This window comes from Orbicella franksi, chromosome 9 (assembly GCF_964199315.1).
Source record: "Orbicella franksi chromosome 9, jaOrbFran1.1, whole genome shotgun sequence".
Taxonomy (NCBI): domain Eukaryota; kingdom Metazoa; phylum Cnidaria; class Anthozoa; order Scleractinia; family Merulinidae; genus Orbicella; species Orbicella franksi.
In genome coordinates this window covers 21,784,051-21,803,647 of record NC_138153.1, presented here as the reverse complement: position 1 = coordinate 21,803,647, position 19,597 = coordinate 21,784,051, and the positions used below count along the sequence as shown (strand labels likewise).

General features: G+C 39.5%; 1 protein-coding gene across 1 annotated transcript in view; it reads left to right on the top strand.

Moving 5' to 3' along the window:
• The window catches only part of LOC145497903 (periodic tryptophan protein 2 homolog), a 135,948-nt gene that overhangs the window by 73,947 nt on the left and 42,404 nt on the right, over positions 1–19,597 (top strand). The window contains exons 10-12 of the mRNA XM_081477780.1: positions 2,236–2,443; positions 9,511–9,659; positions 18,976–19,123. Coding sequence (XP_081333906.1) covers positions 2,236–2,443; positions 9,511–9,659; positions 18,976–19,123 — 505 coding nt within the window. The remainder of the gene's footprint in view (positions 1–2,235; positions 2,444–9,510; positions 9,660–18,975; positions 19,124–19,597) is intronic.

Here is a 19,597-nt window from a genome sequence, read left to right as displayed (position 1 = left end):
CAACTTTTCTTGTAGGAGGTCTTTGATTCAAGTGGACGTTTCGCCCATTTGGGCTTCTTCAACACTAAGAATATCAATGCTCGGAATTGATGTTCTTAGTGTTGAAGCAGCCCGAATGGGCGAAATGTCCACTTGAATGAAAGACCTCCCACGAGAAAAGTTCGCATCTTCTTCTGTTTATTCAACCTGTAATTATTTAAAGAAGCGTTCTGTATCCATTGGATCCTTTTCTCCAAGGCATCATCGTTGGCAAACCAACATCATTTACACATCTATATATATATATATTTCCCACTCATATCTACTTTCATCAGTTGTCAGAATAGTGTGTTAGCAGCAGTAGTAGTATTGTATCTGTTAGTTGTATTATTATTAATTTTTTTTTCGCTCTATTACTAATATCCTTGGTATTTAGAATTGTAACACTCTTGCTAATCATGCTTACAAGAGGCCCCGTGGGACATCTGGTATTTTTGCACGTGCGCGAGGTCAATATGTGAATAAGACTAGTAGTTTAAATTCTGTGGCAACGGTCAAACTAACATCTTTCGAGTTATATTAGAGCTAGTCATTGTCGCTGTTCTTATAATTTCCTTTTCGCGATCATTGTCCACCAGAGGTCAATCATTCATTTCTGGAAAAAGCTGTAAGTTTGTGTTTTTCGGGGTTTGTCCGTTCAGCCATCTAATGTTGTAAATAATTGTTTATTTTTGTTCTATTTTCAGTCAAACTCGTTGTCGTGAATAAACTTAAACGTTTGTTCTTTTTTAAAACGATGTTTGGAGACCGATCGGCAGACCGATCGAGATTGGCTTCGCGATATGGCGGTAACAAGAATTAACTCCTGTAAAAAAGTTTGTCATATTGTTAAAAAAAAAAAGATTTTAGGGCGTTAAAATGTCAGAATCCAATTTTTTTTCTTAGAATACCTTTCTAAACATTATAGAGATACCAAAACTACAAAAACCCTGTTGGCCGTATGGACACTTTAACAATTAGTAGATACCACACCACACTAATGCTGTGTTTTCACAAGAGAGGTTTACTACGGTTACTGCTTACCGAGGTTTCGTATCCAAACCGCAGTTATTAGAGAAGCTGTTTACACGGAACTAATTAACTAACGTAGGCCACATACAACGGACGGTTTGAGGTTTTGTTGGAACTGCAAGTGCTGCAATGTTGCACAGAAACTATTGGAAAATTATAAAACTTTTGACTTTACTCCAATTCCGAATGCAGGTTGTTTAGGTTGTTGTCAATTTGCTTACAGTGATGTCGAGCCAAACTTTCCTTACAAAAAAACCTGAAATGGCATCTGCCTTGGAGCCCGGGCTATGTAAATGTTTACAGACGGTACTTCTTCTTATTTGGGGCCGCTTTATATTTCTTTTCTATAGACCTCAATTACAATTTTTTTCTGTCTCTCTTTGTGGTAGGTCTTCTTCTAGTTGCACCTGCCTGCACACTGCTACTAAGCTACTAAGCTACTAAGTTTCTAACAGAAAGGAAATGCTTACAGCACTTGACGATGAAAGGGAAACAGCAGTCCGGGATTTCTTTGCCTAAATATGAGTTAATTTAGTTTTTTTGCCCATTGACTTGAAACCTACTTACACCAGGAGGAATCTTTGTGTATTTTTCTCTTCTTTATGCGCTGAATGCATGAACACATGCTGCCAAGATGTTGCGACAAAGTCTGCTTTTCCTCAGTTATCATTGGTTACTGAGCTTGACCATGCCTGATGAGGCATTCAACTGTCAACAAACCTAGGTTGGCTTACTTTTGATTTTGCCGCCATTTACCAAGGTTTACTACTGCATCTACGTGATAAAAAAATTTCACTTCTGATCAGTTAAATTAAAATGAAGCCAAGGTAAACATCTCTCGTGAAAACATGGCCTAAGGGTCATTGGAAATTGCAACGGGGAGAGGGTGGTTGCAAAAGGGGTTTCCAGAGCAGTGGAGGTTAAAACTATAAAATCCCTCTTTTAGGGGATTATGTGTTATTTCTGGAGCAACACTTGATGTAAAAGGTGATAATTAACATACAGTCATGTTTTGATATTTGGCAACTTCATAATAAAAAGTTTAAAATACTGGCTGTTATAGTTGTATTGTATTATTTCATAACCAGGTTTCATTGTGACTGTGTAAAGAAGTCTAGTCTAAGAAATTATTCAAAGGCATTAAGTGCAGCATGATTTATTATCAACTGTATCATCTTTGCACAGTATATCACAGCAGAGTATCAGGACAGTGGCCGTTAATCCAAGTGGAGAGTGGCTGTCATTTGGATGTAGTAACACAGGACAGTTGTTGGTGTGGGAATGGCAAAGTGAGACATACATTCTCAAACAGCAAGGACACTACTATAATATGAATACTCTATGTTACTCTCAAGATGGACACTATATTGCAACTGGTGGTGATGATGGCAAGGTTAGTCTTACAGATTACCGTGTATATTACATTACAAAATCTTCTTTACATAGAAAGACTAAAGAGGACCAAAAGGACTGGGATCTTCATCTTTCTGCCTGCATGATGGTTATCAAGGTCCTGCTCATGAGTTGACAGGGGTTTTGCCTTATCCCTTAATGCTGGGTTGAAAAGTGCAAGTTCTTTTGGATGTCATAACCAAGACACCTCCTGATGCACTGGGGAGGGGGCGTACTCCCTTATAGGAGCTATATAGGTATGTGCGGCCCCAAAGGGTACGGTTTTTCAGCCGTTTTGGTCATAAATAGGGTATTGATTTTAGCCTATTTTGGCCATTTTGGTCATAAATAGGATATGGTTTTTGCACTCTAGCCTTGATATGGGTATGTTTTTAAGAAGAAGCCACTTTTTCATCATCATTGAAAAGAAAATTAACAAAAGTCCTTCGCAAATTATGTTTTCGGTAATTTAACATTGGCCTGAACTATAACACAGGTCTGAAACAGGGTTTTGGTGGTCAGGTGATAAACGGTCACCCCAAAACGCAGACCATACAGACTGCAGAGTGCAGACCGTGCAGAGCATGCAGACTGTGCAGACTGAGTACTTTTTTTTCTTATTGTTGTTTTTGCATTTACTTTTGACTTGTATATTTTTTGGTTCTCTTCAATTATATATCGGAGTGTTATCCACAGACTGTGCAAACTCGGTGGTATGAGAATGTTGATGTGTCATAGATTTTGCAAGGCAAACTCCCTTTAGTCCTAAATATGCTTAAGTAAAGCTATTTTAAAATTTAGAAATAAACTTCACTTGTAATGTAATGTCACATGACGTAACATGTGCATTTTCTACTCTTGATGTACAAAATGTAATTCCAAATGGCTGTTGGAGCATGACTGTAATCATGCCAAAAAAGCCTAGCGCATGGAAAGATCACAGAAAACCAAATAGCATTTGAAATTCTCAGTGCAGTACAGTTGCCGTGATGAGTTGATGCGATGGTTAATTTTTCTGTTCTTATGGCAGTTGTGTTTTTATGGCGATTTAGACTACGAGTGATCCCTCTTTCGCTTAGTCCATCGTGTGTGACGCATAAGAAAACCTCGAGGAAAAAAGTGAGTCAAGTGTTAGAAAAAAGTACTCGGTCTGCATGGTCTGCATGGGCTGCATGGGCTGCAGTCTGCATGGTCTGCGTTATGGGGTGACCGGGTAAAAATAGGGTAAGGGTTTTGGGAAGCGGGCCGCACACCCCCACCCAACTTTTCTGGGAGTACCCCCCCTTCCAGGCTGATGCATCACCACTCAAGGCTGACTTTGCTAGAGCTATTCAAAAGAGAAGCACCACTGAATATGATTTGGCTAGACAAAATTTGAACAAGGTGGCCATATGCCAGAAATGGATTTATGATAAACAGCTTGGTGGTGACAGGTCCTGAGGGGAAGAGTGAATTTTGTTTTCCAAGAATCTCAATGTTTCCCTCAACTTCGTCTCGAGAAATGCAGGAATTCGAGGGAAACAAAATTTACTGTTCCCCGAGGGACCAGTGATTAAAGTGAACCTAACCCCAAAATTTTTTTTCACTAAAACGAATCTACTTGTTATTTGATTCGGTTAAATCTTCAATTTTCTGTGCCCCAAGGAAATCTTGAAAATAGCTCCAAAACTCCGCCATTTTGTTTTGCGCATGAGTTTGAGGAGAATGGGTCCAGCGCCTGTTGTGACGTCTACCTAGGAAGGTTGAATATCTCACGTCCTCTCATTTCCTTCAGGATGGTGCAATACACGTTCAAAAAGTGCGCAGAAACACCTTCCAGAAGTACTATCGGCTGTTGCAGCAGTATCCCAGATCTAAAGAAAGATACACTGTATGATTTACTGGTGATGATCGGTCAATGCTGCAATAAAGACATAAACGATGGTTGATTTTGTCGAACCGTAACAAGCGAACTGAGTCCGTGAGATCCATTGAAGAACTCTCACTGGAATTTGTTCCGCAGACTTTCAAACGCTGTTTTCAAAATTTTCTGTTGAAAGCCAACCAGCAGTTTGTAGAAATACTACCGACAACCTATATCTTCCAATCCCGCAGTATTTATATTATAGCTGGCAAAGTTGTCTGATCAATCAAGAAGCCTTACGTCCGATATACTGATATGTAAATAGGTTGCAGCTGTTCACCGCCAACCAACACTTATTTCTCTTTCAATATAGATAATAGTCGAAGATTAACCCTTTAGAATTACATGATAACAAAATTGTTAGACTCACAGAGTTTTTCGAAGGTTTGGAAATCAGCAGTGCGACAAACATTCTGTGCAATAGTGTCGCAAATATGACTGCATAGCATTATTTGCGGACCACTCAGGGAACACATCCTTTTCGCTTACCTGACGAATTTCACTGCAAACTTTGAGAAGTTGAATTTGAGGAGTTACGACTTAAAATGTGTGACAATTTGAAATCGGTAATTGTATGAAATGTTTTCATCTGCCTTGCTTCCCGCAGCTTCAAAAATACAGGTCCAAACAATTCTACAATCGCAATTTTCAATCGATTGAAGCCAGTGTATTGGAGGTCATCAAGTCTCGAAAACTGCAACACTTATGTCACTCTTATAAACATGAAGCATTCCAGAAAGTAAAACACAAACTGGGTTTAATAGAACAACCATACCTTGACAAAATACATTCTCGCTAAGGACAAATGTAACTGACGGGCTATAAACATGCATGGAAATCTTGTATTTAGGTGACGAAATTACTATCCAAAGCAGTCCTTGAGTTCTCTTTCCTGCTTTTTGCTTGTCTGCTCCTCAACTTCGTATCTAGCTTTCCATTCCTAATAAACAAGCAGCTTGTCCGCAAAGAAGTCTTCCCTGTCGTCGCTTAAAATCTTGCAAATTGCTCACAAATCTCCAAGCAGCGAGTTCACAGTTGAACATGCTTGATCGAAGTTTATTGCGGAGTCTTCTGAATCGAAACTTAACTCTGAGTCTAGTGACGAAAAGGAAATGATTCTGAAGACGTTTTAGTCCCAAATTATATTGAAACGATTAGTTTTGTTTTCCAGTTTCTCAAGCAAATACAGAGAGCTGACTGAGACGCCAGTGAGTTTGGTTCCTGGGTAGACATCATCACCAACCGCTCCCCCAGACTCCCTAAAACGCAGTCGCGCAACACTTCAAGCATGACTTTGAAAGGGCATAGAAAACCGGGGATTCAACCAAATTCAAAAATTTTTTTCCCAAATGCTTCGAATAACAAGTGGATTTGTTTTAGCGCAAAAAATTTGGGGGTTAGGTGCACTTTAAGTGATTTGTTACATGTATATAGCAAAACAAAACAAAAGCAAATTTTGAAAAACACACTGAGATTCCAGTGACAACGTCAGGTCACCTTCAACTGCACGCTCTGATCATGTGCAACAGCAGTCAACATGGAAATTAATCCTCCCGTGCCATCTTAAAAATCACGGGGATAAATTCCTTCTTCATTGCAATTATGACGCTGCTGGTGTACCTAAATACCTTCCAAAGTTTTATCGCGAGTGTTTTGAAGCTTGGCCTACAGTCACCAAGAAACAACCATCTTTGCGCGACCACATTATGGAACAGATACTGTGGAACAATAAATATCTTTGTATCGATGACAAACCTCAATTTTGTAAAAAGTCATTTATGGCTGGAATCTCAAGAATTAAGGACATCCTCCTCCCGAACGGAAAATTAAAACCTTGGAATATCTTCACAGAAAAATGCCTTAATTGAAACAATTATCTTTTGATATTTGGTCTTTCAAATGCACTCCCGAAATCATGGAGGGCCTTTCTAAATTCAGAAACTACAGATTCAGATTCTACGGATTTCACAGAATTTATTTTCCACTCAAAGACTGGTGATATCAACCTGATTCAACTCGCTAGTAAAAAGCTGTACAAGACTCTTGTAGAGGATATACACATACCCCCCACTACCAGACTAAAATACAACTCCATATACAACAACCAAGATTTAACTGGAAACAGATTTATTTAATACCGCACAAAGTGACTTAATTATGATATAAGAACACGACTTTTTCAATACAAATTGCTTAATCGCATTGTATATACCAACAAACTGTTATATAAAATAAAGTTATTGGACACTTCATTGTGTACGTTTTGTGGTGAGCATGAAGAATCCCTGGAGCATTTGTTTTTACACTGTCAATTCAGCCAGAACTTTTGGATGCAAATTGTTTCCTGGTTGAATGAATTTAATATTACTAGGAAAGCTGCCCCTGCTTTCTTTTATTTCTACTGATTGAAAACAATTGAACATTATTGTACAAACTAAAACTTCTATATGTTTTTTTTTGTAAACTTTATCACTCATAATGTTCCTATAACTTAGGCATCTTATCATCATGATGGTTATTATCCAAACATTCAACTAAGTAAACTAAACCAACACTTTCTATTTAACTCATTCTATTCCAGACAGCCGGGTTTTTTTTCATTTGAAAGGAGACAAAAAGTACTTTCTGAAGAAAAGAAAGGTTTCCTTCATGGGAACTAATATTTAAGTTACAAAAATTTCACTCCGTAGAACTAAAGAAAAAAGTTTAAAAAAATTATAGAGGAACAAAATATTATGTCAAACCACTCTGCTGTTTGAATTTGATGATGAAACAAACCATTTTTCTTCTTATAAGAGCAAACATATCTAGAAAGCAGAGAGCAAAGCAGTTGAGAAAATCATCTGGAACTTGCTGTCACGATTTTTTTCTGAGACGGGTAGGAGGAGGAAGCACCCAGCAAAGAAAAGGCCTTTCTCTGCAATTCCCCTCTACCTCTACCCTCTTGCTAAGAAAGGCCTGATACTCAGGTTAGTAACAGAAGTATCACGTTACTGTCACTGCTCTAATCTTTAATTGCAAATTAGAGTCAAGTTCCTTGTCCTCAACGAAAATGCTGTAAAACATTTACATTTACCTTTGGATTCCTGCCAAGTCACCCAGCCATGACATGAGTTCTACGCCACGTAAGATTACTCAACACAAATGAGTGCGCTCGTGCATGCGCACATTGAAAACATGGCAGATTTGCCTTGATATTGAGTTCTGTCAGTTGAAAAATGGCTATAGCTCACTAACGAGCTTGGGCACCCCAATTTGTTTTCCAGTCATTTTAATCAACTAATCATTTGTTTTGCATGAGAAAAGACTGCTCTGATTTCTATTTCTGAAAATTAAAGTTTGATAGCCTTGGCAAGTTAAATTTGGTTCCAATATTTTAACAAGGATTCAGCTGTCTTTTAAAATCAAACTTGAAAAGTTTATTTGTGTCCAACACATAAGTATTGACTGTAGTTTGAGGCATGTTTTCATGAGTCTGGGTTCACAAAGATTTTACACCTGTAATAAGCATTAAGTAATGCCAAAATGGGACATTTTCAATGCCTCACTGCTCCTTAACAAGCAAGGGCACCCCCTTTTATTTTATAATTAAAGTTCTCATATGATACATATTCAGTGGACAAAGTTTGAGCAAAACTATATTGACAGTTTTATTTCAGGGCAATTACCTTAAATTTGAAAAACGCTCCTGTTGAAACGCCTCCGTTGAAAATGATATTAATTTTCGTGAACGAAAGTCTCCTATAGTACATTCCTGTTACATGATAAAAATTCTATGGGTGTTGTTTTAATGCACTGCAATATTAACTGATGAAGCACAAGCAAACTGACATTTCACAGCTTTTTGTGGCGTAAGCAATACCTTCCTTTGTTACAGAGTGCCTTAAATCAAGTTAAACAAAGTAATTTTACTATCGCTACTTTAGGGGGTCGCTACTTTCAGAGGGCTCACTACTTTTCAAAATTTATTAGTGGCCACAATTTTTAGTGCAGAGTGCACTATTGGGATGGTTATGGGGGCTACCTGCTGCTAAGGCACTATTGCGCTATGGTGCTATGACGCTAAGTTGTAAACTTTAATGTTTGTTTAATTAATTAATTTCAATTAATTAATTAGTCTAGAGGCAAGGAAGTGGTGGGGGTGGGGTGGGAAAGGTGCATACATGTGTACTCTACGTAAAACATGTTCCATCTCTGTCAGTTAGTTGCAAAGCTATATATTTGTTTCAGGAAACCCCTTGCTCTCCTTGTGGTACCATTCTGTTTAGAACGAAACTAATTTGCTCTAAACGCATGCATAGATTAGTTAGCGTTTGTGGCTTCTATATTAGGTGGAGGATTCATTGCGGCAACAGAAAAAGAAAGGTGGCAACAGAAAAAGAAAGTGGTATTTCATGACCATCTGATAATTGAATTAGTTCTTGTTCGTCGGTGATAAGAAAATTTACATTTTTAGTAAAACAACATCGTTTCTGTTCCGTTTCTTGATCACTACATCAGATATTTAGCTTTCTTTCATTTATCTGCAAAACACAAGCACATCTTCCATGAGTTTTCAAGAAAACAAGGGTTTCACATTGCGTGCCTTTGCGAGGAAAACAAAAGTATCAAGTTACAAAGTTGGCGTGAAGAACTAAATTGTCACGTTTGCTGTTTCAACGTATTATTGAATTTAAAAGAACGAAAATCAACATAAAACACCAGTAGTAATTTGTACATAATTTTTGGACTGTGAATGAAAATACAACCTTGAAACATACACACTGCAAAGGGGAAAAGCCCTAGCAGACTACCAAGGTAGACACAAACCGAAAGTGAACTGAGCAGGGTTGAGTACTTACGGGACTACCGTGCCAGAGCTATCAATTGCACTCTGCACTATCTGAGATTGTCTCACTAGTTTGACGTTACTTTTGGGGAGTGGTTACTTTAGCGGGGTCGTTGCTATCATTTACGGTATTGTAAATCATGACTGATGGTTCATTGACCATGTGAGCAGTTCAATTGTCAGATCTGTGTATCTTGTAGCTCTGTGATTAAAAACTTTTTGAATGCTGTGTTTTACTGAGGAATTGTGGTGTTACAGTATTTTAAGCCCTTATTTACAACTTTGAATTAGCCTCGGTTGTTTTAACCAAGTTTGAATTTTTTGCTGTGATTTTCAGGTTAAATTGTGGAACATGATGTCAGGCTTCTGTTTTGTGACATTTAATGAACATAGCTGTGCTGTTACAGGGGTTGTATTTACACCAAATAGTCAAGTTGTGTTAAGCTGTTCTTTGGATGGCACTGTTAGAGCATTTGATCTCAACAGGTAAAGTGCAGATATTAATGAAATTATTTTGAATTATCCTATTATTCAATTATTACTATTTTGGTATTTTCCAGGTTCCTTCTACCACCACCCCCTCCTCAAAAAGTATATTTTTGTTGAACAAGAATAGTATCGTTTTCTACCATTTTGATGATCTTTGGCATTGCTAGTGATTTATTTATTAGCCATTGTTGCACTTACTGTTGGCATTCACCAAGCAACATCATAATGCTTTCAGTTTCTTGTCCATCCATTATCACCTTTACACTAATTTTTGTTTGTTCGTGGCACGAGTCAAGAATTTTCCCAGTTTCCAATGATAACATTTTTCCCCATGCCCGGAGGACCAGTTGCATCTGACTCAGATTTGTTCATTGTTCATCCCCATAGCTTTTAGTCACATGCATAGGTTGGAAACACGGTGGTTTTAGGGTGCCAGCCACTTTCCCCTACAACTCCAGAAGCTCCAGTGGCATCCTACACCCATACACTTCTGTGGGAACATTGCTATTTGAATTTCTACTTACCATACAAATCATATCAGAAGCTTTCTTTTCCTAGAAGTTACCTTGTTATAGAACTCAATCTGGCTCTATAACATTGTATACAGAGCTTAACGAAATCCACAATCTTGCATTTAGAATAACTAAAGAAACAAAATTAAGCATTTTTCAGTTTAAGGTCATGTACAACATTCAACTACTGCATAGGGTGTTACTTCATAAGATGAAAATTAGACTCTGCTTTATGTTTGAACTGTGGTGACCAAGAAACCCCATGACATCTGCTGGTGAGTTGCCCATCACTTAGTGCTTACTGGTTCAATGTTCTTACATGGTGGAATCAAACTCCAGTTGCAATGTTTCCTTAAACAAATTTAAGATTTTATATGGGCACAACACTGAAGATCCAAAGTGTTATCTCTTAAATTACTACATCTTGATTGCAAAATTTCATATCTTAAGACAGGCAACAGACTCCAAGCCCCCCACGTTTCCTGCTTTTGTAGGGGTCACCCCACCCCCACACAGTCAGTCACAGTCAGTCACGTGATATGTAGAAACTAGTTGACCATGAGGTCGAGAGACTGTAAAAGAAAATAAAACGGTTGGACAAGTCCATGTTTTGACCTTGCCTTATTCTTTTGTGGCAACAAGGGCTAACATTTGGCGACCCCACCAGGACTTGTCGCTCAGGAAATTTACCTGAATGTAGCGACAAAAAGACACATTCATGGAGCTTTACGAAATATATGAACGTGTCGTGTTTTGATCGTGTTAGCTTTGTGGATAGTGTTGTGTGTTATGCCAGCGACTGTGGAAAGTTCATGCCAAGCCATATTTTGAATGGAAACGTACCCTGGCTTTGTGTTGTTTCGTCATAAAGTTTGTTGTGTGTGGAATTGCTGAGCTGACGATCATGAGTGCAGTTGTTTTGGTTGTTCATCTTTGTAAATAAATCAAATGGTGGCAGAACATGAAATCAAGCAGCTTCAACTGCAACTTGAATCCAAAGTCTGTGGTCTTGGAGTGGATGCACTGGCACAATTAGCAGAGTGTTTACAAGTGGAGACGAAAAAGTTAGAACATTGGCGCTCTCAAAGAGAATTTGTGAGAAAATAGAGCAAGATGTAAGCGAAGCGGATGACAAGAAAACGCTGTTGGTTGGTCTAATTGCATTTGTGGATGGAAAACTACCTCTGCTCAAAGATGACACAACAGAAGATAAACCAGCAGAAGTAAAGGTTGAACCCCTTAACTCGACAGAAAAAGCTACTGAGAAAGCACAAGGAGCGGAAACAAAGGTAAATGTTGATGTTAGTAAGGTGCTTAGGTGGGAGTTCAAGATCCATGGAGTTGTGGCAGGAGATAATTTTAAGGATGGGCTGTCATTGGTTAGTTTGGCGCAACAGATAGAATAAGGCCCCAGAAAAAGGAGCCAAAGCCAAATACACTGGTGACAGCATTGAAAGCAGTGCAGTCAAATCTTGCCTCCTTGAAAGAAGCTTTTGATAGAGTCAGTGCCCCAGTAGAGAGAAATTCTACCCGGCCTGATGCATCTGGTAACCAGTCACAGTTTCGGTGTCTACATTGTAATTCATGTAGGACAGCAGGTGTAGAAAATTGCAATCATTGCTTCAAATGTGGTTCAACAGATCATTTTGCAAGAGGATGTAGAAGGGTGTCAGGAAACGGACTGAGGCGGCATCAGCAGGACAGGGTGTAGCTGGAGCAGATTCATCCCACCATGTCGGCAAGTTGTGTGGAAGCAAAGAGGGTACCTCCTCTTTCAAGCAATGCAGTAATTGTAAAGCTGTCAAATATTGTTCAAGGAAATGTCAACAGACACGCTGGAGACAACATAAGACACTTTGCCAGGCCATATCCTCTTTGGAAGAGCGAAAGTGTAGAGAAGACAGAGAAAAGACAGGTGTCTTTGTGAGTCATTTGTCATCACAGGAGCATGCACGGGTAGTTGATCTTGTGGGGCGTAAGTGTAATGTAAAATGCTTGCTCAAGGGGCTAGAGACTGATGCCCTTTGGGATACTGGAGCTCAAGTGTCAATTATTTCACATAGTTGGTTGAAGCAGTGTCTTCCAGGGTGTGACATTCAGGACATAGCAGAGTTGTTGGGCATGGATGGGCTTGATTTGAAGGCCACAAATGGAACTAACCTACCCTATGAGGGCTGGGTGGAACTGACTTTTAATCCTGTTAAGATGACTTTGACCACACCGTTAAAGTGCCATTTTTGATTGCCAAGGATTCCTTGGATATGGTTATTGTTGTATTTAATGTTATTGAAGAGATTACTAAGCTCTTTGAAAGTGGTTCTTCAGCTAGAGTTAATGGATTGTTAGTGGACGTGCTTACTTCAAGTTTGACTGGTGTTAAGTGAGGAAAGGTGGAGACCCTTGTTCAGTTCATCACATCTGAGCCTGCAAAGGGATTGGCTACTGCAAAGTCAAGAAAGCAAGATACTGTAATTCCACAAGGACAGTCGGTTACTGTTTCATGTCGTGCTGCTGTAGGTCCAGTTAGTAAGATACTGGTACTGTTTGAACTTGATCCAAACCAGTCTTGACCTGGTGGTCTTGAGATACCTGGGACACAGGTGACTGTGGCAGGAGGTTCCACATGTAGTGTCAATATTCACGTGGATAATCCAACAAAACATGACATCACCTTGAAAGGGAGAACAATTTTGGGACTCCTTCAGCAAGTGAAGTCAGTCACCCCTCTTGAGGTGAAGTTGAAGGAGGAAAATTCACCCAGCATACATGTAGAAGAATCTTCAAATGTTGACATGCCAGAACAATGTGCTAATGAAGGCAGTAACACGACTTGTGAAGAACAGCAATGTAGTTACATTCCTGATATTGACACCGAAGACCTCACCAAGGAACAGCGTCTCATAGTAAGGAAAATGCTTGCAGAAGAAGCCGAGTCATTCTCAAAGACAGATGATGATGTTGGAAGGGCAGAGGAACTGCAAGAGGACATTAACCTCACTGATTTAGTACCAGTTCAGTGGAAGTATACTGCCATTCCCCGACCACTTTATGCAGAAGTCAAGCAGTATGTTGAGGATCTGTTAAATCATGGTTGGATCCAAAAGTCAAAGTCAGCTTTTTCATGTCCGGTTGTATGTGTTCGAAAAAAGGATGGGTCATTAAGACTGTTCATAGACTATAGACAGTTGAATTCAAAAATAATTCGCAACAGCCATCCTTTGCCCAGGGTGCAGGATGCCTTGGAAAGCCTTGGTGGGAATCAGTGGTTCTTCTTACTCAATCAAGGAAAGGACAAAGTAGTCCTTTGTAAGTTCTGGAAGTAGACATAAGACAGCTTTTGCCACACTCTGGGGACTGTATGAATGGTTTCGCCTACCAATGGGCTTGAAAAATGTACCAGGAGAATTTCAAGGCTGATGTTTGAGGGATGATATATGTATACCTTATATTGATGACATCATTGTATTCGGCCAAACATTTGACGATCATGTTGACCATATCTGGAAATATCTGGGGTCAAGCTTAAACCAAAGAAGTGCAGACTCTTTTTAAGCAAGAATCTTGGACAGATTGTGTCAGCAGCAGGCTACAGACTAGACCATTCCAATGTGGAGGCGGTTAGAACTCTAAGGACAGTAAGTCTAGTACAGTTGGTGAAGTGAGGAAGTTACTGGGTCTTCTTGGGTACTACCACAGGTATATCCAGGACTTTGCTAGGATTGCACACCCACTCTTTCAGTTATTACAGCTTCTGAAGATGTAGCCAAATCACACAAGAGCAAGCAACGTTCCGATCATGGTTCAGTACCATCTTCTCGACCAGTGGTGTGGACAGAACAGCATCAGAAAGCTGTTGAAACATTGTTGGACCACCTCGTATCTCCTCCAATTCTTGGCTATCCTGATTTCAGTAAGTCCTTTGTACCACATGCTGATGCATCACAAGAGGGACTAGGAGCAGTCTGATACCAGAAACAGGAAGGGAAAATGCAAGTTATTGGATATGGCTCACGATCACTAACCAAGGCAGAAAACAACTATTTCCTCCATTCCGGGAAGCTTGAGTTCCTAGCTCTTAAGTGGGCTATACATGAACATTTCAGAGACTACCTCTACCATGCACCTGACTTTATTGTCTATACTGATAATAACTCCCTTACTTATGTGCTGACCACTACAAAATTAAATGCCACCGGTCACCATTGGGTATCGGAGCTGGCAGATTGCTCATTTACCATCAAGTATAGACCAGGTCACTCCAGTAAAGATGCAGATGCACTCTCAAAATTTCCAATGGACATTGATTCTTACATGAAACTGTGTACTGAGAATGTGTCCCAAGGTGATATCAAGGCATGTTGTGTGGGAGTAGGAGCACAAGGATGAGGAGAGACAATTTGGGTGTCTGCAGTAAGCAATGATTCCAGCTTGTTGAACATGGAAGAAGTATCTCTTGGTTCAAGTGTGGATGAAATTAGCAAAAGATCTCTTCTTGATGGTCAGAAACAAGACCAGGTGATAGGAAGACTCCTCACATTCTTAAAAACAGGAAAATGGCCTAAATTGTGGGAGATTAAATGTGAACTACCGGCCACAAAGGTGTTATTGAGGCAGCGACGCAAACTCTACTGTGATGGAGATGACCTGTTGTTTAGAAGGAGTGGACCTTACTCCCAGCTTGTGCTACCTCAGAAGTTTCACACTATTGTCATCAAAGAACTTCATCAGGAAATGGGACATTTGGGAGCCCCTCGTGTAGTCCAGTTGACACCTGAACGTTTCTACTGGCCAAACATGGAAGATGACATCACTCACTTTGTGACCACAGTTTGCCCATGTCTTAAACAGCAACAGCCAAATTTGTCTACGCGAGCGCCACTACACAGTGTGACTACCTCATATCCCTTTGAATTAGTGTCAATTGACTTTTTACATTTGGAGCAAAGTTCTGGTGGTTATAAGTATATCTTAGTCATCATTGACCATCTTACTCGTTTTGCACAAGCATATGCAACAAAGAATAAGTCAGTCGAGGCTGCAGCTGATCGCTTGTTTAATTACCTTGTGCTACGGTTTGGTTTCCCAACAAATATACTTCATGATCAAGGACGGGAGTTTGAGAATAAACTCTTTTACAGATTGGAAAAGCTTAATGGCGTAACACGTCTGCGAACAACACCGTACCACCCCCAAGGGAATGGGAAGGTGGAAAGGTTTAACAGAACACTGTTCCATATGTTGAGAACTCTCCCAGAAAGCCAGAAACACAAGTGGAAGGACTCACTTAACAAAGTTGTCCATGCGTATAACTCCAGCAGAAATGATGTCACTGGGTTTTCACCCTGCTATTTATTGTTTGGATGCTCACCACGCTTCCCAGTTGACCTAGTGTTCAGACTCTCATGTGAAGACACTCGTATGAATCATACAGAGTACACAGAGAAATGGAAAGTTGCAATGAAAGATGCCTATGAAATGGCCAGGCAGAATATCTCCAAGTCATCAGAGGATGGAAAGAAGCAATATGATCGAAAAGTATGGTTCTCCAGTTTACAGCCAGGTGACCGAGTGTTGGTACGTAACCTCACAGAGCGTGGTGGTCCTGGGAAACTTAGGTCTCATTGGGAGCAAGAAGTACATCTCATAGTGGAGCAAAAGGGAGACCTACCTGTATTTGAAGTAACGCCAGAAAGCCGGAAAGGCAAATCAAGAATACTCCACAGAAATCTTCTGTTGCCTTGTGACTTCTTACAAAGTGATGTGTCAAAACCTGTCCCTCAGCATACCCAAGAGAGGAGAAGGTCAGTCCCTGCTAACCAAGGAAGAGAGGTTCATCAGCATGGTAGTGACAGTGGAGATGAAGGGGAGCTACCTGGCCTCTCATCCACCGAGTTGGAAATGTTGTCAACGCCAACAGCAGAAACAGACAATCGTGGACAAGAGCGAATAGATGGTGCCCAAGAAGATTTGTTGCCTGATGATATGGAGGATTTGTCAGAACGTGGTGATTACATGTCAGTGACAGAAGACTATTCTCCATCTGACTCTGAAACAGAAAAGGAACCCTTACTACAACAAGAGCCGGCAGGATCTCATTATCCTGTGCGAAACCGCCATCCACCAAATATTCTATGTTGTGATCATCTTGGAAATCCAAGTTACCATCCAATTTGTACTTTGAGTACTCCAGCGACAACTGCCAGTGCTTCTGTTTCTTCACCATGGTTTCCTGCTACACCTTACAGCACCTTAGCCATGCACAATCATTGGGTGATACCTTATCATACACCAGTGTACTTAGCGTCTGTACCATTTGTGCCCCCAAACATTTACTAGTGTGTGCCACCAATGGCTGTTAAAGAAAGCTTCAAGATTGTCTGTGTTAAAGACTTGAACTCATTGAACTTTATTGGACTTGACTGAACTATGAACACATTGGTATCATGTTTTGTTTCTCGAAGAAAAACAAAGAGACTTGCTATGTGATAAATTGTTAAGCAATTTAGAAACCGTGCAAGAACGCTGTCGTTGGTAATTAGTCATTATTTGTTATCTTATCAGCGGGTAGGTTTCAAGTGTGAAGACCTGATCGCCCTTCAAAGTAGTTTTTGTTGTTAGGATGTAGGAAGCTGTACCAATGCGTTCCAATGTCCAGGAGGACATCTCATTTTAGAGGGGGAGTATGAAGGGGTCACCCCACCCCCACAGTCAGTCACAGTCAGTCACGTGATATGTAGAAACTAGTCGACCATGAGGTCGAGAGACCGTAAAAGAAAATAAGACGGTTGGACAAGTCTATGTTTTGACCTTGCCTTATTCTTTTGTGGCAACGAGGGCTAACACTTTTTTGGCATTATTAAAAGAAAAATTACTTGTACACAAAGCGGCTGCCATAGCAAACAGAACGTTAAAAAAGATCTAAGCATGATGGACAACTCTCCTACCTTTGTTAAATAGTTAATTAAGTTCTAAGATTTCATTCTTGTCTTGTTTGTTTATTTAGTTATTTTGTGCAGCTAGACCGCTCATTTGCTTTTTTTTCCTAATTCTATAATTGTCATTGAAGTGCTTTCTTTGAACATAAATGTTAAAAAACAAACATTGTATATTTGGTAGGAAATGTTATGGAAAAAAGTGCTGGTACCATAAGTATTGTATAATTGTAAGTAGTGTCAGTACTGTATGGAAATTTTTTGCTGTTTGTAAGTATTGTTAGTAATGTAAGTAAGGTTAGTATTGTAAGTAAATGTAAAAAAAGATAGAGCTTTCAAAATAAGCTGGCGCTGACACAAGTCACTGGTTACTTCAACCACTTGTGACAGGTAATTGTTGTACAGCGTTTGTTAATATGCATTTTTGTTTCACCAACGTACAATATTTCTGAGGAAATAAATGAACAGAAATCAATGCACTTCAAGGCATGCAAATTTCAGCACGCATGTGGCTGTTTTTGTCATGACCCAATAGCGCTCTGGCTACTTTACGATTTCCTGCGGCTACTTTATTTCAAATCAAAAACCCTGTCTATAAAAATGTTCGGTGTGTAGCCAGGAATGTTAAAAATTGGTAAAAAAGGAAAGGAATTAAATGGTTGTCACTGGCTAAAAATATGGTTATCGGACGTTTCGGCCACTACTGTTGCCTTCTTCAGCAAAAGATGGAAAATGCAAATGTTAAACGGCGTCCTGCTAGAATATGTAATAGATGTGTGATAAAACTAAATGAGCAATAGTCTCTAGAGTATTCTTAATGAGTGTAAAACTTCTTAATGCCATTGTACACGTGCAGTAGCGCTATGTGTTCGTTTATAGCGTTCCTGTCTCACACAGAATGCCAAGCTTCAAGAATTAGTCTTTGTTTCCATACTGATGATCTGTCGACAATTTCAACGTTCTCCAAATCTATTTGGTGACCATTGAGCATATGGTGTTTGGCCAATAAAGAGTTTTTGTCCAATGTTGCTATAGCCTTTGTGTGTTCTTTCATACGTGTTTTTAACACACGTGATGACTGACCAACATAAACACAGTCACAATCTTTACATTTGATCTTGTAAACAATGCCTCTGGAAGCCTCTTTCTCGATCTTGTCTTGAGGTTTTTTGAGTGTGTTCGAGATGGTACGAATAGGTTTATGGGCGACCTTGATATTGAAACCTCGAAGAACGTTTGCGACTCTTTCGGAAAAACCTTTGGCGTAGGGGAGGATGACAAAACCACGATGGTCGGTATCATTCGTTTCTTGTTGTCTACTCAGTTGGCAGCCGTTGTGAATGAAATTTGCAGGGTAGTTATTAATGGCAAGGGCTTTCGTTACTCGTTTAGTTTCCCGTGAAACTTCCTCCTCCTTGGAAGGAATGTTAACTCTCACTGTTTCCTCCCAAATGGTACTTTGTAGTTAGACAGTCTCTAAATTTAAAATGCAAATTTGTTTGGTTGAAGATCTGCTGGCATGACAAATGGTTTTGCCCTTCATTCATGTTAATTTGTTTAATTAAATGACTTAAAAGTCATGGTTACTGATCATGAAAAATTAATAGATTAATAACCACAAGAGTTCATATCGTACTGTAAGGTTGGAGCTTTTTTGTAATCCCACCTGTTTGGCTGTAACCCACTCATATATAATATTATCAGTCACTGTATTGGTAAAATCCAAATATAGATAGAGGCATCATTGACTGTAGAACCTAATAGTACGCTTCAATATCACACATGCCTCTCAAGATACTGTACACATTTCTAGAGTCAAGTTAATGCGGATTACTTAAATATACAGCTTTTTCCTTTATGTACATGTAGGTACAGAAATTTCCGCACCTTTACGTCACCCCAAGCAGTCCAGTTCTCATGTCTGAGTGTGGACAATAGTGGAGAAGTGCTTTGCGCTGGTTCACTGGATACATTTGAGATCTTTGTATGGTGTATGAAAACTGGACGGCTTATTGAGGTATATCTTCACTTGACCTATCATCATATTAAGTAAATGCATTTATTTAGTGATTTTGCTTAGCACATGTCAACTCATCTCAAACTTGCAAGCAATACTAATTATGATTAATACACTTGACTGTGGAGCATTTTCAAGAAGTGATTGGTTTTGCATTACTACACTACGTAATTTGCAGGTGTTACTAAACAGAGTAACGGTGCATGAACTGTAATTAGCAGTAATTAGCCGATCATTCCCATGTTCAGTCAACATAGTTGCATGGCCAACGGCGATTTGTACATCGTGGAAAGTTTCAGAAGTTGTTCAACGATCAAGGAGAAACAATAAGTAAGCAACAACAGCGTAGAAATCGCGTACATTAACTATAAAAATTTACAATATACCTTCAATAAATCCACTAAGAAAATTGATGGAAGAGTATTGCTTCCTAGCTCCCATGTTACGGCTTGCGATTGTATGATCGATGAAGAA